The sequence below is a fragment of the Amblyomma mixtum genome, chromosome 1, assembly GCF_055824585.1.
Source record: "Amblyomma mixtum isolate Tamu chromosome 1, ASM5582458v1, whole genome shotgun sequence".
Lineage (NCBI taxonomy): Eukaryota > Metazoa > Arthropoda > Arachnida > Ixodida > Ixodidae > Amblyomma > Amblyomma mixtum.
In genome coordinates, this window is record NC_143012.1 from 296,761,037 (window position 1) to 296,784,717 (window position 23,681).

Below are 23,681 nucleotides of genomic sequence, written 5' to 3' on the forward strand. Positions count from 1 at the left end.
GCGGGCTTCTGTTTAACATTAACGTGTGTCGTAGAGCAGGTTTCGAACGTTCGACTGTCCTTTCGGTGCCTCGTAAAAGCGTTCTAAAAATTTAACGGCTACATGACCTCCGGCAGCCGGAACTAGGGGGAAACTTTGGAATGGGCATTAAGGAAAAAAATGGCATTAAAGGAGACAAGCTGATTTACACCTGCTTCGCCTTGGCGCTGAGTCTGCGCTACGCGAGATGTTGTTGTAGTCCAGACTTCAATGGGGGAATGCCCGTATGGGGAATCGACCAAAGATTGGGAGGCACCAAGGAGGCTAATCAGCTGCCAAATGTTACTGAATAGAAAACAAGGCAGAACATGAACGTGACTCGGGTTAGGCCGAGATGCTGAAACTGCGAAGCAACAGCGCGCATACATCTACACATCTAGCATTCACATCCTCTTCGAAAGGTAATGCAACACGTCCGGCTCCCAACCTGAGTCCGATGTTTCCAGCCCCCTCCCTATTGCTCTCCTTCCCCCATGCATTGGACACCACTGCTTTTTCTCACGTATCTACGGAAGTTGTGGCGGACAACGGACTTCCATCAAGAAAGTTAAGCATCTAACAGAAGTGTGTGTTTCTGAAAAAATGGGAAAATCAAAGGCAACGGCTTCTATTCCTTTTCGAATGCTCATACGCGCCATGCTGTCATATTTTTTCTTTTTTCTGCGCATTCGAATTCTTTCTTCTGTTGTTCGCCAGTGCCATTCATTCGCTTCACGCAAACAGTGCTTGGCCTCGTTCAGAAATGTTGGCGAGGAGAGGCTGAACGTTACTTGCAATGCGCTACAACTATGTCCTTGCATCCAACTCGAAGAGCGCTGGCCCCGGGTCATGCTGCGGCTCCTACAACCATCCGGAGAAGTGTGGTGCTGCACGACGTTACGATTCACGAAAACTACGTCTGGTCGGCGGTGAGATGGTCCATGTTTCGCTTCGTTCGTTGCCATGTCGAGCGAAACGGCTCGTTGGAAATGGTTGCAGCTTTTAGGACAGCGGCTGCTTGCGGTGTTCAGCGACAGGATACCGCGATGCGTGCCACGACTGCATGATGCGTGCGCGGACAACGCTCAACGCGGGCAACGTGAGTAGGAATACCTGAAAGGTCGCCCTCGTTTCAGTTTTGATCCTACGAAAGCGTTTCAGTATCTCTATATATTAACACAGTACGAGAACCCTATAGGCGTTTGCGAAAACATTTATTGCGAGCAAAGCAGGAACACCAACAATAAATGGCTTCTTTACCTTCGCATACTTCTAAAACTCCGACTGTGAACCGAGAAATAGCAAATCCAAGGGGGAAAAAAAAAAAACAGGTCAATGATTGAACTGTTAACCGACCACCCAATCACAGAAATGAAACTCGGAAGTCCGTGACCGTGACCGTAGATGCAAGTCAGTCAAGGACGCGTAATGGTACAAAATGAGGACACTGTTCGAGAGTTTAATGTTGCAACTGAACGCACTTACACAACGTTTTCGTATATTTGTCATACTAACCCGTACGGGAAAATAACAGTAGGCGCACAGTGTGAGGTAAGCGTTAGCAAGTGTCAGGCTACATGCCCGGGCTCAGAAAGCACTGCTGCCTGGTGGCATTGGGCTGTGCATACTCGGTGCAACAGAATGCGCGGTATACGTGGAAGTGTTTCTCACAAGATAATGTGGAACTTCCCGTGATAGTATAGCCGCCCTATCATCGGTGGCCAATCTGGAAGCCATTTGCAGAGGCCCACTGAAGAAGCGCACATGTCAGGGCGTCGACCAAGCTGAGCAGCGCGACCATGGAGGCGCCCAGGTACATGCCCATCAGTCCACCGGCACGGCTCAGCACGGTGGCAAACTGCGAGTAGCGCCGCAGGGAAGCAGTAAATAAAGGCAGCCGCCTGTAGCCGCCATTGAGAGGCATTGTTTTGTTTAGCGAGTTTTATTTTTATTGAGCCACACAGAAGACGTTTTCGACCAACAGACTACAAGAAGGAGAACACAATATTGCTAGAAACCTCGTCTGGTCCCCTTACTGTAGAGCCAGGCGTGTTAAGCGCTGGTGTTTCAGTCGTCATGATGGCGGTACAACGCTGACAGCGTTGGTAACAATGAAGGATGACAGAGAATGGAAACGTGACGGAAGGAAGCTAACCTCCCGTCAAAACATGCACAAGAAGATGTTAGTTTAAGTCACGCAGCTAGATATTTTTGTTTGTTAAGAGAAAAACAAACGTAACAGCGTTTACGAAAAAAAAAAAAACCTCATGTGCGCTTGCTGTACCAGCGTACGAAGCGACCGCAACCGGTAAATTGGGTGCTGCGTGGCGTCCTTACCTTGACTCTAGGCATCCTGGCTTGCACGCGCGTCTGAGGAGACAGCTGATAAACGGTGACCTCCGCTTGGAGACTGCCGGAAATGAACGCAACGAAACAGCCAGGCGATCCAGAGTATTAAAGCTCGCTATGCAAGCGACAAGGAGGCTTGAAAACTTGAGAAAAATGCATGGTCAAGTCGTTTCGCTCACCGGTTGGTAGTGTGTCTCGAGGAATTCGTCACCTGCGTTCGGACCAAAAGCACAAAGTGCGAGTGATGCACAGATGGGGAACCTGCAGTTCGTTTCACATAAGTGTGCATAACAAAGAAAAGCAACCCACGCTTACCGTCTTTCCACGCAAAGCCAAAGCACTTATTGTCGTCTGGAACGCAATATCCCTGTCAAAAATTTAGAAGAAAAAAGGAAAGCAGAAGAGCAGTACAGTGAGTAGCTTGCACAAGATGGCAGATAGGTGGAAAATAGGTTCAAAAACTTTGGCTCTTAAGAATAAGCAGATGTCCTGCCCTGCGCAAATCTTAACGCTTCAAATCCTTCCAAATAAGAAAAGGCTTAACACTCGTTTCTGAGAGAAGCACACACGGCAGTCGTTCGAACTGGCACGATACCATACGCGAATAATTTAGCGCAGTCTGCCGTTATTGATGCCCGTGTTAAGTGGTTCTGTATACATCGCACTTATGAACGCAATCGCTCTACACGTACGTTTCTCAGTCCCACATCCTGAGTTTCTAATCCACTCTAGAGCTGCGGACTCACAAAAGGAGAATGAAAATAAAAACCACTCACTCACTCACTCACTCACTCACTCACTCACTCACTCACTCACTCACTCACTCACTCACTCACTCACTCACTCACTCACTCACTCACTCACTCACTCACTCACTCACTCACTCACTCACTCACTCACTCACTCACTCACTCACTCACTCACTCACTCACTCACTCACTCAATTATCATAGTTTTTACATAAACGGGCGCGTGGAGTGTTAGTCGACGTTTTGCAAGGGGCACTCGTCCATCTGTGTTTTTCTACGATGCAGGAGGTAGCGAAGCCTCTCATCTCACCATTCGAGCTGAAACCGCTCGTTGCCAACATCAACAGCCTTCAGATCGAGTCCTTTGGTTTGCGCCATAGCGTTGATCGACAATGTTTTTTTCCGTTATAGCGACCTGTAGGGGGCGATTTTCACGTTGACGGTGCAAGGTGGCTCGTGAGAGCTTAGCCATACAACGACGTCTGCCTTCGCGTGCCGCTCAGAGCGTGCCCCGTGGTGCTAATTTTAATTGCATTTCATTTCTACTTTTCCCACACAATTTACCAAACAATGCATTTACCTATAGCCAGAGGCTAGTGTGGGGTTCAGAAACAAACATACATGTAGGCAAAGACACAGCTCTCGTCTGAATAGAAAAGTACAATACCGGCGAAAGATCACAACAAAACATTGGGAAAAGGCAAAATACATTAGCGTGCACGTTATAGTACAGTCAACGAAATCTAGCCAAAGCAACACAGCACAACAAGACACAAGCCAAAAATCACCATCATCATTAGGTATTTTTTTTTTTAATTTACAAGTTTCATGACACTGTTTTGTCTGTGTTGGTAAACGATTCCAAATCTGCAGTTTGCACCAACCGTTAAGTGTAAATATTATTATTTGGTTGCAAACTGAAGTTACCCGATTAGGAGCTGCAGTGAGGTATCCTTCGCACTTTAGATCAAAATTGTGACTTCAACATGCCACGTGACCTTAGACGCGAATGCGTTTGCTTTTAACATTACACACGCAAGCAACTTTTAACCCGATATCCAACAGACGAGGACTCGACTTTGCACACCATTCACTGTCCGTGAGGGCTTGGAACGCTATTATCCTGCATGTACTTCAGGTCTGTATCTGTCCAATACTGCAATGGTCTTGCACAGACTCGCGCTTCGGTTTGACTGCTGTTCTAGAGCCTTCGACGAGCCCCGCTTTCGGGTTGCAAGCGACGAAATACCATTTTTCTGAGATGCAGGACTGATTCGTATCCTCAAAATAACCATGTGCGTCCGAGCTTAATTGTCACATAACGTTCCATATATCCTGTCACCGCCACGCATACACATGTAACCAAGCAAGTCTCTCCAGTCTCCAGTCACTCTAAACACGAATACGCCCGTATGGGAGTAAAAAGGGAGGGAGGTGTCCTCTAGCGCACTTAAGGGGGTGCCGCTAGAGGACACCTCCCTCCCTTTTTACTTCTTTGTGTTTAGAGCGTAATAGTGTCTTTCTCGCAGTATCCCTTACAAGCAGGGCTGGGAGCAGTCGCATCTGACGCCTCCGCGGCCAATTTTCACCTCCATCGCCTTCGCGCACAGAGCCGGACCTGAAATAAAGTCAGAATTCTAATTCAAGCTTGCATCATTTGTATTTCTAAACGTTCAGTCACAAAAGTTGCGTTGATAACACAGCGCAGCAATTTGGGCCACCTGCATCAAAAAATGGTCAGTGTAAGTGATAAGCACACTTGGAAGCTATATAACAAGTTCTGATCGTCGCTCGTGTAACACTATAGCACATTTTTAAGTGCCACAAAAAATGTACTTCTTGGATTGACTAGTGCTATGTTGTGACAGCAACTCCTAGGAAGCCTTCGTTGCAGTGAGTATACGGAAAACAGCTAATTCCGGGTTAAATATCGTGTGCAGGTTAACGCTAGTATTTCTAAACGTCTTGATATCTTTTTACGCATTTACTTCGCCTCTTATTTTTGTAAATTTATGATAAAATGCGACAGTTTCTTTAGGTACAGCCGTACATATCTTGTATATTGTGCCGCTCTCACTGTTGCCTGCCGCCGGCTCCCAGGCATTGTCAAGCTGTTGCTACAGCTTTTTGCCTGGAAGACCGTCAGCATTGTGAAATGTTGAAAATAAAGCTGAACTGAATTGAATTGAATACACAACTAGTTCATCAACAGGCACAGCCATAGTAAAAACCTGTGGAGTGCCGGAAAACAAGAGCAACTAGAGGGGTGCTGCAGGAACCCGGAACAAGCGTCTTTCTGTGCACCAAAATGTTTCAGATTTAAAGGTCAAATTACTGTAACGACCGATATACCTGCATAACTCTGCAGTGTAGACTGCAGTCGCGTATGTTGAACTGACAAGAAAGACTAATCATTTTGAAAAACAAAGCAGACAAGGAAGAGAGAAGACTGGAGAACAAGAAAAAAAATTCAGGGGGCACTTTGACTGTCTAAAGTGCGTAGAGGCGAAAGCGTTTTCTGAACCACTTTCGCTGCTTCTGTGGCACTGGTGGAGTCACATATAATTGAGTACTAATTACTAAGTGATGACAAAACACTAATTAATGTTTAATTACTGATTAATGCCTGAATACTAATTAACTGCTAATTAATGACGCTTAAGCTTCGCCTTTAGGAGTGGAACGCGACAGCGTGTTGTAGTGCTGCCAGGGAGTCCACGGAACACCACGCATCTCGGTGGACACCTGAACCGCACCGTACAGGAAGGGAGGAAGTGGGAGTAAAAGAAGACAAAGAGGGCCCGTAATGAAGGAAATGAAAATGGTATTTGAGGAAAGGAAATTACGCAGTAACTGTCTCACATATCTCGGTGAACACCCGTCAAAATTCAGGGGGCACTTTTTTTACCTAAAGTGTGGTCACTAATGTGTGGTTAAGATGTTAAGCTTCGCCTCTAAGAGTGGAACGCGACAGCATCTTGCAACGCTGCCAGGGAGTCCATAGAACGCCATTGCCCATTCGGTTCTACGCCTCGCTCGTCGGTAAATTGGTTTTTGAGGAAAGGAAATGTATCTGTCTCTCATATCTCGGTGTACACAACCTCTCCGGAAGGGAAGGGAAGAGGATGGGAGTGAGCGAAGACCCCGTATTCACTAGACGCGCCTTTGTTCATTCCAAACCATCGAGCTGGCATGGCGCAGTGGATAGCATGCTCGTCTCACACGCCGAAAACCGGGGTTCGATTCCCGAGCTCGACCAATTTCCTACTCCGTTTTATTTATTTATATGGCCTTACTAGAAAAGTTAATTAGGCTAGTTCGGTAATTAAGCAATTAACTAAGCTCAGTCCCACATACTTGGAGCATCACTATACGATCCCTTCAATTGCTTGCATGGTTACTAGGCAAAGTACAATTGGCCCTGTTTGAAATTCGCGCACTGTGACGTCACGACCGTTTCGACCAATTGAAAAGCGTGACATTTTCTGTCGACAACTGCTGCTTACAACGATGAGGCATTAAAGGCTTTCGCCTTAATAACATCAAACTTTCAGCCAATGCTACACGAACGATTAATGGTGTACAACAGTTAACGAGGGACTGTCTATATATACTGTAGAAGAAGGACTTCGGGGACGGCGTCGAGGTCGGCGTTGGAGCGGGGCGACCAAGACCAACACGATCTGCGCGATGGCAATCCCACAACCGCTTCTTCTTTATCGGCGTCCAGCGAAGGGGTCCATCTTCTTCTTCACAATGCCCCCCAGAGAAAAAGGAGCCATCCTGGCGACTTAAGGGGACGAAGATACGATGGGGTCGTAGAACGGCTTAAGGCGCTGCACATGTACAGTTTCACGGCCACGGCGCCGAAGATCAGAAGGTGGTGTAAGAGGCTCAACAATGTAATTGACTGGCGAAGTGCGCTCGACGACACGGTAGGGCCCATGGTACTTGGAAAGCAGTTTTGTTGAGAGGCCGGGACTGCTGGATGGAACCCATAGCCACACGAGCGAGCCGGGCTCGAAGTGTAGTGCATTCTTCTGAGTGGTGTCATGGTGATGTTTTTGGCGCCATTGAGAGTCGGTCGTGAACGATCGGGCAATCTGGCGGCATTCTTCGGCGTGCCGTGCAGCTTCGGTAACGGTGGTACATTCAGAGGCATCAGGTTTGTAGGGGAGCACTGTATCAAGGGGAGCAGATGGATGCCGACCGTAAAGCAAAAAGAACGGAGAGAAACCCGTGCTGGATTGCGTAGCAGTGTTGTATGCATAGGTGATATACGGCAGCACAATGTCCCAGTCAGTGTGATCGGATCCAACGTACTTCGCGAACATGTCACCGAGGGTGCGATTAAATCGTTCAGTAAGACCATTTGTTTGCGGATGGTAGGCGGTGCAAGTGCGGTGAATGACTGTGCACTGAGCGAGCAGGGCTTGAACGACGTCAGATAAGAAAGCACGGCCTCTGTCGCTGAGCAATTCGCGAGGAGCACCGTGACGGAGAATGAAGTGCGTCAATAAGAATCCGGCCACATCACGGGCTGTGGCAGGTGGGAGCGCAGCGGTTTCGGCATATCTCGTCAGATGGTCGACCGCGACAATCACCCAGCGATTGCCGGCAGCTGTGTACGGAAGAGGGCCGTAGAAGTCAATGCCAATGCGGTCGAAGGGTCTAAGCGGACATGAGAGAGGCTGTAACTCACCAGCCGAACGGTGAGAGGCAGGTTTGCGGCGTTGGCAAGCCAGGCACGATCGGACGTACCGAAGAACCGAGTTGTACATACCGCGCCAATAGTAGCGAAGACGGATTCGAGTGTACGTCTTGAAAACTCCGGCGTGACCGCACTGCGGATCGGCGTGGAAAGCTGTACATACTTCGGTCCGTAGATGGCGCGGGATCACGAGGAGCCATTTCCGTCCAGTTGAATTGTAGTTGCGCCGGTAAAGGAGGTGATCCCGAATCTCGTAGTGGGAAGCTTGGCGGCAAACGGCGCGTGAAGGGGTAACTTGCGAACGGTTGGAGAGGTAGTCAATAAGAGAGGCTATCCATGGGTCCTTTCGTTGTTCGGCGGGCATGTCACTGACGTCGAGCGTAAACGGCACGGGGTCCAAGGCAGAGAGGCTGGCAAGGTCGACTGGAAGCGGCGAGCGAGACAAAGCGTCGGCGTCTGTATGCTTGCGACCAGATCGGTAAACGACACGGATATTATATTCCTGGAGACGAAGAGCCCATCGTGCCAACCGGCCGGAGGGATCTTTGAGCGATGAAAGCCAGCAGAGGGCATGATGGTCAGTGACTACATCAAAAGGACGGCCGTAAAGGTAAGGTCGAAACTTAGTGAGTGCCCAGACAACGGCCAAGCACTCCTGTTCCGTTACTGAGTAGTTAGTTTCGGCTTTCGTGAGAGTACGGCTGGCATAAGCGACCACGTATTCGCCGAATCCAGAGGGGCGCTGAGCAAGCACAGCGCCGAGGCCGACACCACTGGCGTCTGTGTGCACTTCGGTGGGCGCCTGGGGGTCAAAATGGCGCAGGATGGGCGGAGCTGTGAGGAGGCGGCGCAAGGTATTGTAGGCGGTGTCGCATGCTAGTGACCACAGGGAAAAGTCTGAGTTGTGGCCAAGGAGCTGAGTCAGCGGGGCGACAATGGATGCAAAGTTCCGTATAAAACGCCGAAAGTATGAGCACAAGCCCAAGAAGCTTCTGAGTTGCTTAATGGTAGTAGGTTTCGGGAAGGCAGTCACAGCACGAAGTTTGGCGGGATCAGGGCGGATACCCTCCTTGGACACAACGTGGCCTAAAATAGTCAGCTCACGAGCAGCGAAACGACACTTCTTCAAGTTGAGCTGCAGACCGGCATTCGCAAGACATGTCAAGACCTGCTTCAGGCGAGAGAGGTGGGTCGCAAAGTCCGGCGAGAACACCACGATGTCGTCAAGGTAACACAGGCACGTCTTCCACTTCAGGCCACGCAGAATAGTGTCCATCATACGCTCGAATGTAGCAGGAGCATTACACAGACCGAAAGGCATGACGGTAAATTCAAAGAGGCCATCGGGGGTGACGAATGCGGTTTTAGGGCGATCTTCCGCAGCCATGGGTACCTGCCAGTAACCGGAGCGTAAATCGAGCGAAGAAAAGAGTTCAGCGCCTTGTAAACAGTCCAGTGCATCATCTATACGCGGTAGAGGGTACACATCTTTCCGCGTGATTTTATTTAGGCGACGGTAGTCAACGCAGAAGCGAATAGAACCGTCTTTCTTCTTCACGAGGACTACAGGAGAGGCCCACGGACTGTTAGAAGGCTCGATCACGCCATTCTGAAGCATAGTGTCAACTTGGGCTTCAATAACTCGGCGCTCGGTGGCAGAGACACGGTAGGGGCGCTGACGCAGAGGAGCATGAGAAGCGGTGTCAATGTGGTGGGCGACAGTTGATGTGCGGCTCAAAGCAGGCTGGTGAAAGTCGAATGAAGAACGGAATTGATGAAGAAGTGCGAGAAGTTCAGTGCGTTGAGGGCCAGGAAGATCGGCGTCGATCGAGCGGAGGAAAACGTCAGGAGACGACTGGTCCGGTGCAAGAACAGGTGGTGTGAGTGCAGCCAAGTCACCAGGCTGCGAAGCGGTGGTTGCGTCAGCGGTGAGAATGGAATCAATGAGCTGTTCGGTGCCGAGGCATTCGCCACGACGCAGGGAGACGGGAAAGGAGAACGGATTAGAAATCCAGAGCGCGGTGAGGCCAGCTGATATAGAAAGTACGGCATAAGGCAGGGGAAGACTTTTGCGGTTTAGAAAGATGGGCGAGGGTGTGAAAAGGACATCGGTACTGCGGGGAAAAGCACAAGCGGTGGGCACAAGGACGAAAGAGCACGCAGGGAGGTCAATATCTTCGGCAACGACGACTTTCGGAGGAGGAACGTTCGGCAACGGTACGTCAAGCGCAAAAAACTCCAGTTCGGCACGAGCACAGTTGATCACCGCATTATTGCGCGACAGAAAATCCCAGCCCAAGATAAGATCATGAGAGCAGGAAGGCAAAACGACGAATTCTATGGCGTACACAACTTCCTGAATGACGACTCGTGCTGTGCACACCGCTATAGGGTTGACAGGCTGGGCACTTGCCGTGCAAAGTGAGAATCCTGAAATAGGTGTCGTTACTTTGCGCAATGAACGGCAAAGACTTGCAGCCATGGCAGAAACAGCAGCGCCGGTATCGACCAGAGCCAGTACTATAACGCCTTCAACAGAAACTTCAAGCAGATTCGCGGGAGATACGTGAGGCCTTTGACAGTTCGCTCGTTGCGCAGTTCTCGCCTCAGGAACTGCGGCAATCAGTTTTCCTCTTGCGCAAGATTGGGACGCCGTCGCAGCGGAGATAGGGAGCGGCGACGCGGCGAGGTTGAGCGGCGAGGAGAAAAGGAGCCACGGTCATTCGCGACGGAACTTGCAGACGGATCGGCGGCTGCGTACTGATTTCGGGGCGGCTGCCAGGAAGCGGACATTCGGCGCGGTACAAAATCGTCGTGAGTGCGATTTCTGCAGTACCGAGAAACATGGCCAGCAAACCCACAGGAATAACAGATGGGACGGTTGTCACTTGTTCGCCATGGATTGCGGCGCTGCGGAGGAGGTGGAATAAAAGGCTGTGGCGCCGGAAGAAATTCCTGTACAGGTCCTGGAGGCGTAGCATAGACCAAAGGGTAGCTAGCTGGCCGTGGTCGGGCAGCGACGGCAGCGTACGTCAGCGGTGCGACAGGAGCGGGCGTCATTGGTGAAGCGGCAGGGACGTCGGCGTATGCGAGGGGCTCAACGGCTGGTGCGTGCGGAGGCATGGGAGCTGGTGGAGCGACAGAGGGAAGGGCCTCTGCCACGCGGTCGGCAATGACCTTTTGAAGGGGCGCCAAATTTTGGGACAGCTCGCAGTTCGTCGGAAGTAAAGATATCTGGCGAGCAACTTCCTCCCGGATGAAGTCTTTGAGCTGCTGCAGCAGCGTGGAGCTCCCAGATGTAGAGGAGAGACCAGAAAGTGGTTCCACAGGCCCGGAAGGTGGTGGAGTGATGAGGCGCTGCTTGCGCAACTCATCGTAGCTCTGGCAAAGATTGACAACTTGGGCAACAGTAGTCAAATCCCGGGACGTTAACATTTGAAAGGCGTCATGTTCGATGCCCTTCAGGATGTGCTTCATCTTGTCTTTTTCGGACATCTGTGCGTTGACGCGACTGCAGAGATGGACCACATCTTCAATGTAACTTGTGAATGTTTCGCCGAACCGCTGTGATCGATCATGCAGGCGTTGTTCGGCGCGGAGCTTGCGTACAGCAGGACGACCAAACACGGTGGTAAGGTTAGCCTTGAATGTATCCCACGTCGTGATATCGGCTTCGTGGTTTCGATACCACAAGTTGGCAACTCCGGTCAAATAAAAGATGACATTTGTTAACTTAGTGACGTCATCCCACTTATTGTAGGAACTCACTCGCTCGTATGACGCGAGCCAGTCGTCGCAGTCTGTGTCGTCGGTGCCGCTAAAGAGCGCAGGGTCGCGCTGGCGCAAGGAGCCAGAGCAGACAACCGGCTGGGTCATCGGGGCGGCTGGGGGGTGTCCGTCTTCAGCCATACGAGCTCGTCTTGGCATACGTGAGGCAAGGAGACCAGGCAGCACCTCCACCAAATGTAGAAGAAGGACTTCGGGGACGGCGTCGAGGTCGGCGTTGGAGCGGGGCGACCAAGACCAACACGATCTGCGCGATGGCAATCCCACAACCGCTTCTTCTTTATCGGCGTCCAGCGAAGGGGTCCATCTTCTTCTTCACAATACCAATATCTATGCTGCACCTTAAGCGCTCTAGGCTATGACCATATGACAGTTCTGATACGTTTTAACTCGCACGTATTCACGGTGCGCTCAAGACCTCGCGCTTTCTTTAATGCACTGTTAAGATTGGGGAACACGGTCCTAGGAAGAATTAGTACCGGACGTGACTCATCGCGAAGCAAAAGATACGACGAGGCCTGGCGCCGGCGGCAGCAGCGGCGGAAGCAGAGATGACCGCCACAGTGGTAGTGTGGCCGAGTCTGTCCTCGGGTCACCGGACGGGGTGATACTAATTGAAAGACGGCGGTGTCCTCGCCAGAGGTGTCGTGCTTCGGACATCCGGCGGGGGGGGGGAGAGAGTTCGAGGACGTTCATTCACCAGCGGGGAGACTGCAGGATACTTTTTTCCCGCGGAGGCAACGCACAGAAGACTTGCCACAGTTCTAGAACACTATACCACAGTGGTCAAGGTGACGCATCAGTGTTTGATGGCTCTGTCTTCCCCTTCCCATCGACCGAACTGCGAGAGGGCGAGAGAGACCAGCACCGCCCCCTGCCGTGGGTGGTGCCACCAGTGTCCATATGTTCCCACCTGATTGGGCATCGATCTCCGAACTTTATTCCCCAGTCAGGGATCTGGTGAATACGAACCCTATTTAAAGGAATGATGTTTTGTGACCGGAGCACTCCCATCTCGACTGTAAATATGTAAAATAAACCTTCTGTACAGTTTCCTCCATATCGGAGCTCGACGCCGTCCTTCGGAGCCGGGACCTGCGGGGCTGAACGAGTCAGTCATCTCCAGGACCCCTCCGTCTTCAACAGCACCCAGAGAAAGCTGTCATATGGTGGTTAAGTTATTGCCTGACAAAACCACCGCCATATACAGTACCCTCTAGCGCAAAAAAAAAATCTAGTATAAGCCTTAGTAAAGGGATCGTAACTGCAAATCACTAAAAATATGTCCAGCGCAACGCAAAAGACTATTTCGTCAGTGACACCATACAATTCAAGCGATGGTATTACTTTCTGTTGTTTTTAAAGTGAAAGCTTTACTGGCCTAGAAGGAGCCAAGGTCACTGGGAGGGCCCATTAGACCTTCAAGCGGAGGGTGTGTCTGTCACGTGACTAACCACGTGGTTCGCCGCAGCTGCAGCCGCGCGCCCGCCGCTGCGCCGACCGTCGTCTTGCCAGCTGTGGTCACGTGACTAGTCACATGACTCCACTTGAAAAAGGCGAAGGTGCCGCTCTCGCGTGCGCGCCTGGCAGTTTCTCGCTATGTAAGAAGCGAGTCGGTTGATATCCTTCTCGCAGGCGGCGGGCCGAGTCTGATCATCCGGCTGACATTGCCAACCATATGCGAGGGATTTAGCGAATAATCTCAGTCTATGTATGTGTCTAAACAGCACTTAACCAAGCATAACCACGGCATAATAAAGATTTCGCTTGAATATCCAGGCACAGCTGAGCTAAGTGACAGCCAATTTTTGATTGAGGTGCTCAGAGAGCCGTGACGCGCCACCGGCCAAGCGCGCTTACCTGCAGAGCCGTCGCTTGGGCAGATCGGCGCAGTGTTTATGGCGCCCCAGTTGGGGCGCATGTATTGCGATGAGACGCAGCCGCAGGCCTCGAAGAGTCGAGCCTGGTAGCAGTAGTCGCGGCACTCCTGTCAGCATCAACCACGCCAGAGTAAAAATGAAAGAAAAAAATGAATGCTGCGAGTTGTGCTAGAATGAACTTTACTTGTGCTCTACGCGAGTTAAACGTTCAGGGTCAAGAAATAATTCCAAGGCAAGTTGTACCAGATGAAGTATTCATTCCACCAGCCTGTTTTTTCCCACTTTTGTTTTCCCTCTTTTCCAAAATTTGTGCTGAATATTTTACCCTGTAATGAAGGTAACCCCCGATTTTCAAAACATTTATGGGGTACAACGTGCGTTCATCATACTTAAAAATCCTGGACAAAAGCATTTTCGAGCGGGAATTCGTTTCTGAACGCAATTTTTTTTTTTATATAGTGTAAGATTTCACTATAACAATACGCAGGTCACCCGACGGCAGTCTTACATTTTTTTTCTATTAACGTTTTTGTATCGTCAAAAGCGTTCTTCACTGGTCTTCTATGGCAGCCTTAACTGTTCGATGCGATCGATGGAAACACTTTAAAAGAAATATTTTGCTACATATCAGAAGAATCGTCCATCACCTTCAATATTTCCATAACACTAATTTATACTTTCCAATTTTCAAAATTTTTGTCAGAGGATGTTGGGCATAAATTATTAGCTGCTATCGATACTGTTGTTTGCCGCAATGCATCCTTACCTCATCGGCAGTATTCTATATACTGTGATAACTGGCCCAAACATGCGTGAAAACACGTTGTACTTATACCATCACCCACATATGCGTTGTAGTACTTCTCACTGTCGACGTATTTTCTTATCTCGGGCGGCCACTGACTGCGACACGGGTTCTGGAACGGGGGCCCCAGTCTCCGGAATTCCGACTGCATTATGAGCATGAAAACATGGAACAGGCACTTGCGCACAGGAACCGGAAACAGTCGCACAACTAATCTGCATGCGCGACTTTAATAAGTGGTCGTTTTACTTAAGAGCGTACAATTAGCCGAGATCACGTCACCCCAAGTGACACACTGGTGGAAGTTCCCCCTTCCCCGTTCCACATATCCCGTGTGACTCGAGCACTCCTGGGCGGCATTATCTCTGAATAGCAGGAGAAGGTGGGGGGGTTATAATGCTGATATGATTTTAATGATTCAAGATCAGCTTGACCAAACAGCGCCTCTGTTTGTTTTGCACGCGGTGGTGACCCATTTTTCCAAGCATTTTACTCCAGAAATGCCGGGCACCAGACAAAGGAAAAGCTTATATCCTTTGGAAAATTGCCGGGTACCCGGCGGCACTTGAGATCGAACCCTACACCTCCATACGAGGCTGATATTCAAACCAAAGGCAGATGTGGGAGTCGAACACCTTTTATTTCTGAGATCGCTCGCTCAAAATGCGCCGACAGAAAGTCTCATGGAGCAGCCCTGAAATGCATCCTGCATTTTAAAGGTGCGCGAAGTCAAGCTTCCTCACGGGCAGGCAGGGTCGCAATGCGAACAGCACTTCAGGGTGAATACACCGAGATACAATACATTGCTGCGTGACGTTTTCAAGAAAGGTAAGTTCATTTCTCACATGAACAGAAGGATTCGTAAAGCACCGGACTGATGCGTAAAGAATAAATCGCAAAGCATGCGCCAGCGAAGACCGTGTGCAAATAGAGCAATACCAATCCAAGACAACGCTCACTAGAGCTAAGTAAGTGTTTTATACTTCTCTTTACCGAAGCAATGACAAAGCGTGGTAAAGAATAATATAAGAAGACCAAGTGCCCACGTCTTGTCGAGTGAGAAGACATTTTTGCCGCAATAACGACGTTCCCCTGAGACACCAGTCACACTCCAACCCACAACTCCCAGCAGTGCAGTATAAGCGATGAGCGCGAGGCGACCGCCTTCGCAAATGTGTGGCTGCTCGCGAGCTCATGACACCATGCAGCACACTCGTGGAAACCGTCGCCTAGTGCTCATAGCTTCCACAGCACTACAGTAAGCTGTGAAATTAGTTACAAGCGCCTGTAGTTGGAACAATGTGGGCGCAAGTTGTGTGAGCATGCGCATGCGTACGTGCTTTGCTTCATGCAAACAAGCGCACGACCATGTGCACTTTTAGCCGATACAAACAGAAAGACAGTAAGATGAGGACTGAAGAGGCAAGCCTCCAACCGCGTCACTGCTGTATAAAAAAAGCAACGAAAACATGCACGGAGCTATCCCGTGCGCGGGGCTCACGCGAGAGACGGCAATGTGGGTTGAAAACCCGGCCGCCACGTAAGACGTGTCCAGGGCTACGTTGATCTCGCTCCGTGGGTTGTGCACCATGACTGCGAAGCCGGCCTCGACACTCAGGGGCAGATATTCGTCCAGCTCCACGTTCAGTATCAGGTTCAGCTCTGGGAGAATTGTTGAACAAAAAAATGAAAAATATCGAGGCAAATCGCAGTTGTACGCCCAAAAGAATACAGCGGCAACGGCTAGCCGCTAATCCGTATATGTTACAGGATGTAAGTGTGCCCTCTCTTTGATTCACAGTATGAGGCTTATGATTACGGTGAGCCCGAATCACAGCGAGCATCAGCGCTCTCGCTTCGAGCCGGAAAGAAACAAGCGAGAAAAAGAAACACAGCTGCAGCAGGGCACAACGAAGATATAAAATTTTGAAGACCATAATCCCCAGGTAGAGTGATACCAGGAGAACTCTTACTCTAGGAACCACGTCCCACCCTCGTTGCCCTCTCCTGGTCAACTACATACTGCATGATACAGGGAAAAAGAAAAGGAGTTACCACTTCCACTAGCATTCCTGTGTTTTGTCATGCCACCAACAGGATTACCGTGTTTACATCCGGCCGTTGTCTCCTCGACGTTGCCTTTGCCGTCGTTCGGATAGCAACCGACGCAGACGCAGTTCCCGTAAGCGGGCACCAGCTTCATGCCGAGAACACTGAAAGAGAGGCAAAGAGTTCAGCTTAGAATATGCAGTCGATATATGCGCTGCACTTCATTCAACCAAATTAAATCTAGCTAACATCGATTATGTATACATATGTATCTCCTTGCGGGACCACTCTTATACTGCTGGATAATTACAGATAATTTTTTTTAATTCCCCCGGTGCTTAGTTGGCACCTTCTGTTCGTATCCACACGTGTAAAGCAAGAGCAACGTTGCTGCTGGTATTACAAACTGCGCCGTTGCAAATAGCGTCAAATTCTAGAGGCCCGTGTACTGTGCGATGTCAGTGCACGTTAAAGAACCTAAATTTCCGGAGCCCTCCACTACGGCGTCTCTCATAGCTTTAGTCGCTTTGGGACGTTAAACCCCATAAACCAGCCAACCAATTTATCCTTGGATCACGGCATAGAAGCCAAATGACTCGCATAGTTTTTTTTTTCTTTCATCTCTGAACAAGCGCAGCAAATGAAAACCAGCGCTGTACACGAGGCGTACTTTTTGTCTCTGCAATCCTGGCCATTGATGACACAGTGCTGCACCATGTCGTCCATCTGATGACCCAACTCGTACTCCGCGTAGCGTGCGTCACGGAACACGACTCGGATCCAGTCTGTCAGCTCACGCTGCAGATTCAGGTCCTCTTTGCTGATCTGGCGAAGACCGCGCATAGAGAGAGAGAGAGAAACAAGTGTCGTGAGTGGCGTCGCTCCCCAAATAACAGCCCTCAACCACACAACTGGCCGAAATGAATCGGAAAACGGAGATCGCGAGTGAAACTACGTTTGCGCTGAAACCGGCTATAAAGCCACGTTAAAAACGAAGGCGCTTCTCTTTTTTCGGTTTCTGTTCTTCTACTCTCCCCATATGCGAATGCGCGCATAAATCTCGCTTTTGGGCTAGGTGGCCCATAATTCTAGGTAGAAAACACGGGAGTACAAGACGAGGGTGAAAAGAAACCAGCAGGGCGGGCGATTACCCTACAACGCTCTAAGGCGCTCGCCCTGATCGTCTCCCTTCGTCCACATCTTCCGCCGCGCACTTTAAAATAGACAGTTGTTTTACGGGGTTCCACCTGAGCCGAGCTTGAGCGTAATCCGTCGACACAGCTGGCGTGACGCCAGAGCCACCGAGTGGCATAAGTTAGAGCTAAGAGGAACAGATGGTGGGGCCGCGCGCGGCGTGAAGTCACAGCCATAAGTCACAGCTATAAAAAATTCGTGCGGAGCAAGTGCCAGTTGGGGTAGACAATGTGCACAGGAGCATCTGGCTTTCCCTGCGGCTGCGACGGCGTGACTGCGGCGCGCGTCTGTTCTATTTTTCTCTCCGCGTGGTTCTTTCAGCTCTCTTCTATTCGCACGAGGCAGTGATAATGCACAACACAATGCACTCCATGCGCAACACTTCACTAGACGCAGCTGAACCCTCGAGGTATTCGAACTGCACACGCAGCTAGGAGTCGCGGCCAAAAAAAAAGGAACTCTGAGAGGGAGATTCTTTTCTTTTTATGTTGGCTTTATTGCACTGCGTTCTGTCTAACAGGCAAAGCACGCTTTACAGGGGCATAAGGTTCCCCGCGAGTCGTCCATTGCTTCATTGAGTTTCAATCAAATATTTTTTGCTCGTTATTTCCAAAGAATGTGTAATATACTTCACTTACGCGGTTTCAGAACGTGCCTAGCGGTGGGTACTTAAAAATATCACGAAATTGTCCGTGCAGTTGGTTTCACGACAAGAACTAGGCGGGTTGTCCTACTAATAGCACGTAAAAAGCGTGGGAAGTCAAGGCAAAATTTGACAGGTAGTTTTTGGCGTCAACGTCAGCATCCATCAGCAGCAGCCTGACTACGTTCACAGCAAGACAAAGACCTTTTCTATGTCTCTCCAATTAACCTTGTCCTTCGCCAGCTGCGGCCACCTTATCCCCGCAAACTACCCTATCTAATCCGCCCACCTAACTTTCTGCCACCCCTGTTAAGCATAGTGTTACGCATATCCAGACCGTTACGCACAAGGACCATCAGTGCTTTCGCATTACATGTCCTGCCCAAGCCCCACTTCTTCGCGATTTAGACTAAGATGACATCAACCTTCGTTTGTTCTCTGACCCACTCTGTCCTCTTCCTGTCCCTTAACGATACATCTATCATTTTTCTTTCCATAGCTCGCCGCGTTGTCCTTGATTTAAGTTGAACCCTTTTCCTTATAGCCCCCACGTTATTGCCCCATAGGTGAGTACCGGTAAGATACAACTGTTATGTACCTCATTAGCTATTACCGGCGTAATGATAATTTAATGTCCAAATCTTACGGAAAAGGCTGGTGTTATAATGCCCAACGAAAGAATCAAGCGTTGAGTGCATTTAGCTCAAATACCGTTTCTTCGCGAATTAGTTCAACGGATTTTTGAGAAAAGCAGCTGAAACACCAAGGTAAGCGCCATCTATAGGACTCTATTATACACCCATGCTAATAATAAAAAATTCAAAAATTTCAAAATTCCAAATTTCAATTTTTTTTTTGAATTTTTTGAATTTAATAATAACTATACATTAATTGCTGCTTTCATCCTGCTACTCAACTAATTTTCATGAAAATTTTTAATCGTTTTTTTTACATGAGCTAATACCGCAAATTTGAAGCCAAGCATTGTGTGATGCTACTGTATTGTGAGAGTTGTGTGCACTAACGCATTAATCTTATTGCGCGCAAATGTTTCGTCCGATGAAACTTCTAAAAACTTCCACGCTTTTTTTTTTTTTTTTCAGCTTAAAGGCCCCCTGCCCACCCGCGGCCAGCAGACACTCTCTACCTCACTTTGAGCGAGCCTCCTCTCCTTCCATTCCCTCCTCGAAATTTTTCTCTCCCGCTCCTCGTCGAGTAGGCTCGGCAAGGCAAAATCACCCCTTCCTTCTCCGGTGTAAGCCGGAGGCGTGGTGTCTGTGGAGTGCGTCACAGGGCGACGTCATGGCCCCGCCTTCAATAGAATTCTTTTCTTGGTTTTTCATTTTCTCCGCACACTGAACGATCGAGAGGCGCGATCGGCTCGACCACCTAGACTTGTTAGCGAGCGCATCCTTTCATACATCTGTTTGTCATTCCCAGTTAACGAGCCACCTTTTCATTTTCTTTTAGGCCTCCCCACCGTTTCACGAGCGGAGGGGCGGAAGTCGGTTGTGTTCGAAACACACGGCGAAGCGCGGACCCGGCAACCGCCCGTTTGCTTTTCTCCATGCGTGTTTGTGTTCTGTGTGTTTGTGTCTTTTCTCCGCTCCAAAGCATATGTCATTCATTGGAGTCAAGGCGTACGCAAGATGCACGAAAGATAAGCGGTATGTGTGCGGAGCGGTCAAGTGGGCGAGCGAGGGAAAGGCTCTGCTGCACTACTAATTAAAACCTTGTTTTGGGGGGCTCGCATAGAAGAAAAGAAACTGAGAAGGGAGCGCGCACGCAGAGCGTCTCGTGACGGGATCACGGCGGGGGGGGGGGGGAGGGGGGGGGGGGCGAGCCAACTCCCTCAGTTTTACTGTTTTTTTACTTTTTATGGCTAGGGTTCAAGGCTGTCGCCGCACGCTCCCTCCGCAGTTTTTTTTTTTTTTTGTTCCTTCATGCGGGTTTGTAGGCATGAGCCAGAACAGAAGGCGCTGCGGAAAGCGTTGTGCAGACGACGCGACGCCAAGGCTACGCCCAACCTTCTCCCGTCAGTCAGAACGATGCACCAATGGAGTGCTTTTAGCGAAAGTAGCCCCCTTGACGTCAGCGGGGTGCAGAGTAGTGGGCCGGGCCCGTTTTTGAAGGAAGGAAAGAACGAACGGGCTTTGATTTGAATTTTCGCAGCTTTTCGGGGCGCGCATGGCTCTAGTATTTTGCAGAGGTTATCTTCGATGCCTCATCTATGCAGTGGGCTTGTTTTTCAAAAATGTCCGGACCCTGGTCAGTGGCCCTTTAAAAAAAATTGCCCATGCGAAAGTTAATTAGGTGGAAACAACGCAACAGGATGACTGTCAACACGGTACATAGTTTTATCAGTAGATATTTTGCGTTTAAAGTTATTGAATTGAATTGAATTGAATTTATTTTTCCAGAACAACTGGAAGGATTTCCAGGCAAAAAGCTGCTTTCGCAGCTTGACTGGGCCTGGGTTATTAAACGCTACCTAATAATTGCTAATTACTAAATTAAACGTCGCGAGAAAAAAAATTCCTAGGATGTTTATCTTTATGCCAATGCGAATTTCAGCGACAACTGAGGTGAAGTGAAATGCTGATGCCAGTCGCAGTATTTAGTATATATGGGCAGGGGTTTAGTACAAGCAGGTGTAGGTTGTAGGGGCGCTACGTACGCGGACGCCGACACGATTTCGCCAAACGTGGCTTATGCAGCTGTCGGCTTAAGTTGTATAAGGGATGTTACAAGTCTCGTATCCCGTAGTATGACATTGTGACAAAGTCAACCACGTCACGTGTTCGTCGGGCCTTTCCTCAGAATGAAAGTTTTCGCTCTCTCACCGCGACGTCCCTGTCGGTAGCGTTGCAGAGGACGTGCCTCCAGCGGAAGATGGCCGCGTTGAGGCCCTTCATGGGAGGCGGGACCCGGTCGCACAGGGCCGACTTGCGCACGCGGTTCAGGTTGCACACAGTGACGGCCGGGAAGGTGGCCCACGCTGGCTCGTACACGGACAGCGTCACAATGTCCTCGAAGCGCAGGTAGTCGGCCAACACGGCTCCCAGGTCGTGCACCATGAGCGTCGCCAGCGCCGACCACACTAGCAGCCAGCAGAGGCGCCGTAGTCGGGACATGGGCGCCGGGCTCGCCGCGAGACGGAGCCCGGGCAAGGCGCTTCGCTGCAGCGCCGACCTGAGCACATTAGTTGCACGCGATTTAGACATTTCCCCCGTGTACACGCCGAAGTTGAAACACCTGCTATTTCGACTACTGCGAGTCGACTCACTCGGGCTCACTCAAGCCCATTTCAGATCATGATCTGAGTCGTGAGTGAGTTCGGACTCACATTCAGATCATGATCTGAGTCATGGGTGAACCCGGACTCACATTCAGATCACGATCTCAGTCGTGAGTGAGTTCGGACTCACGTTCAGATCATGATCTGGGTTGTGAGTGAGCTCGTACTCGTATACAGATCATAATCTGAACGCGAATCCGAAATATTCAGATCGTAGCCTGTGTCGTATTGAGTCCGCACTCACTTTCAGATCACGACCTGAGTCGTGAGTACGGGCTCACATTCAGATCGTGATCTGAGTCCTGATCAGTCCGGTAGAGTGTGGGCCTATCAAATAAATTAAGTCGATGATGTGAGGTTGAACAATTCCGTGATCCCACGTGAATCCATAATGCCGAATGGGTACAGGTTTCTAGCTTTCATAAACGCGTTTCCTGTGCACTCGTGATATTGAATACGCTTTTGGTCGAGATGATGATTTAGTGTAATTTCATTGCTTCGTGGTGTGTAATTTTCGTGGCTGCTGCATTTTAGAACATCACTAAAGGCGAGAAAATTTTATTAGTTTGCGCGCTTGGTCTCGTTGGATATTAGCTGTGGCTTGCTGCATCGCGGTTGCTCTAGTTCTTCGTCTCCTGTTTTTTCCTTGGTTGCAGAACACATGCAGCGGCCTTAGATATTTACGTCCCGCGAGTGGCAGCTACAGGCCTCTATGCCTCCCAACCAGACCTGGCTAAAGGCTAGTTGCAGTTAAGTGCTCATCGCATCACCGTGTTTTTACCATCTTTTGTTGGTATTTTAAGCGCATAACTAGGGCCGTTGAGCGCAAAAACGATTCAGCTGTCCGATGTGCGAGCTTATAGGAGTCCTGAATCAGTGTGAGCCTGAATGAGTCCCGAGTTGAAATGTGCGAGTGAGCCCGAACGAGTGAGCGCTAATAAGTCGTGAGTCGAAGTGAGTGAGTCCAAATGAGGCGTGAGTTGAAATGAGTTAGCCTAGGTGAGTTGTGAGCCTAAATGAGTTTGAGTTCTTGAGTTCGAGTGAGTCCGGGCTTCTGTGAGTGTGAGTGAGCCCGTAGGGTTGACAAAACTTTTGTTAGTGAGCCTGAGTGAGCACTAGTGATTTTGTCGAGGTATGATTACAGCAACGGTACAATCATAGAGACTCAAAAGGTCACGCCACCAGAGCGGTTTTGAGCGGAGCCGGCGAATAGAGTGATCGCGAAGGCTGCATCCTGGTGATTTTACAGCAGATTTCATTCCGCACTCTGTTGAAATCGCGACCGAGCTGGCAGTGCGCCGCACCTAATGTAGTAGTTTCTACCGGCGGCTACCGGGCGATCCTGCGGTTTTTTTTTATCTTTCGCAAGCAAGCCTGTATGCATGTTCAAAAACAGCGATAAAAACACTAGCGCCACGTTCAGCACACTAACAGTTCGCATTTCTGCGTCACCTTGCTTACAGTGTTGAGTTCTGGTCTAAGGTAGCATAATGAAGCATGGAGGTAGGAGGTTCTCCCTTCGAAAACTTGCCGGCGTCTGAAGCGCCGCCATGAAAATCTTCTAGTTTTTAGTGCCGTGCAGTCCTGCAGACATATCTGTGCAGACGGAAAAAAAACGCTACCTCTTCAGAGATCATTGCCCGGCGTTGGAAATATGCAGGCCAGAACTGCCTTTCAGCACATCGCAATTTGTCACGTTACATATATCCTCACACGTTTCGAACGTAGGCAGTTTCTGTAAATGACATAATACCGCTACCTCTGTGCACTGCGGGCGATCCTGACTCATGCTGCAGAGCATATTCACAATATGACGGTGATCGCTTTCACTGTGACCCGACAAGACCAGAGCGATATATAGTCACTGGCTCTCCAATACATTTGCAGTTTACGAGAGGAAACAAGCGTCTGTAATTAGGCTCACGTAGGCCATTAGGCTTCCTTGCAGAAAGAAATTGCATTAGAATGTTATCAAGGTATGTGGTCTGCATATCAATTTCCCAACCGACAGTATCATTACCACACGAAGACAGAGAAATGACGCTTTGCCACCTGGCCTATACGAGGGGGTACCCAAAAGAAACCGGACTAAATTTTTTGGTCGTCAAAGCTTCTGTGGTACCGCGTTTTGCCACTAGGAGCGAATAGAACGAACATTCCAGAGTCAGTAAGCCGAGTTCCGTCGTTGAAGGAGGTCAG

General features: G+C 49.6%; 1 protein-coding gene across 5 annotated transcripts in view; it reads right to left on the reverse strand.

The window, feature by feature from the left end:
* Positions 1-21,399, reverse strand: part of LOC149372156 (acid-sensing ion channel 4-like) — a 24,660-nt gene extending 3,261 nt beyond the window's left edge. Inside the window, exons 1-11 of one of the 5 annotated variants that reach the window (XM_089566527.1) lie at positions 21,028-21,399; positions 17,018-17,172; positions 16,402-16,511; positions 15,800-15,960; positions 14,339-14,443; positions 13,474-13,600; positions 4,656-4,734; positions 2,683-2,734; positions 2,547-2,578; positions 2,356-2,428; positions 1,690-1,876 (exon numbers count right to left, since the gene is read on the reverse strand). In XM_089566527.1, coding sequence (XP_089422653.1) covers positions 1,730-1,876; positions 2,356-2,428; positions 2,547-2,578; positions 2,683-2,734; positions 4,656-4,734; positions 13,474-13,600; positions 14,339-14,443; positions 15,800-15,960; positions 16,402-16,511; positions 17,018-17,172; positions 21,028-21,318 — 1,332 coding nt within the window. In that variant the 5' untranslated portion in view covers positions 21,319-21,399 and the 3' untranslated portion in view covers positions 1,690-1,729. Of the gene's footprint in view, positions 1-1,213; positions 1,877-2,355; positions 2,429-2,546; positions 2,629-2,682; positions 2,735-4,655; positions 4,735-13,473; positions 13,601-14,338; positions 14,444-15,799; positions 15,961-16,401; positions 16,512-17,017; positions 17,173-21,027 lie in introns of those variants that run through there. The other 4 variants (XM_089566526.1, XR_016286961.1, XM_089566528.1 and 1 more) reach the window with 4 other exon arrangements.
* Positions 21,400-23,681: the final 2,282 nt, after the last annotated feature.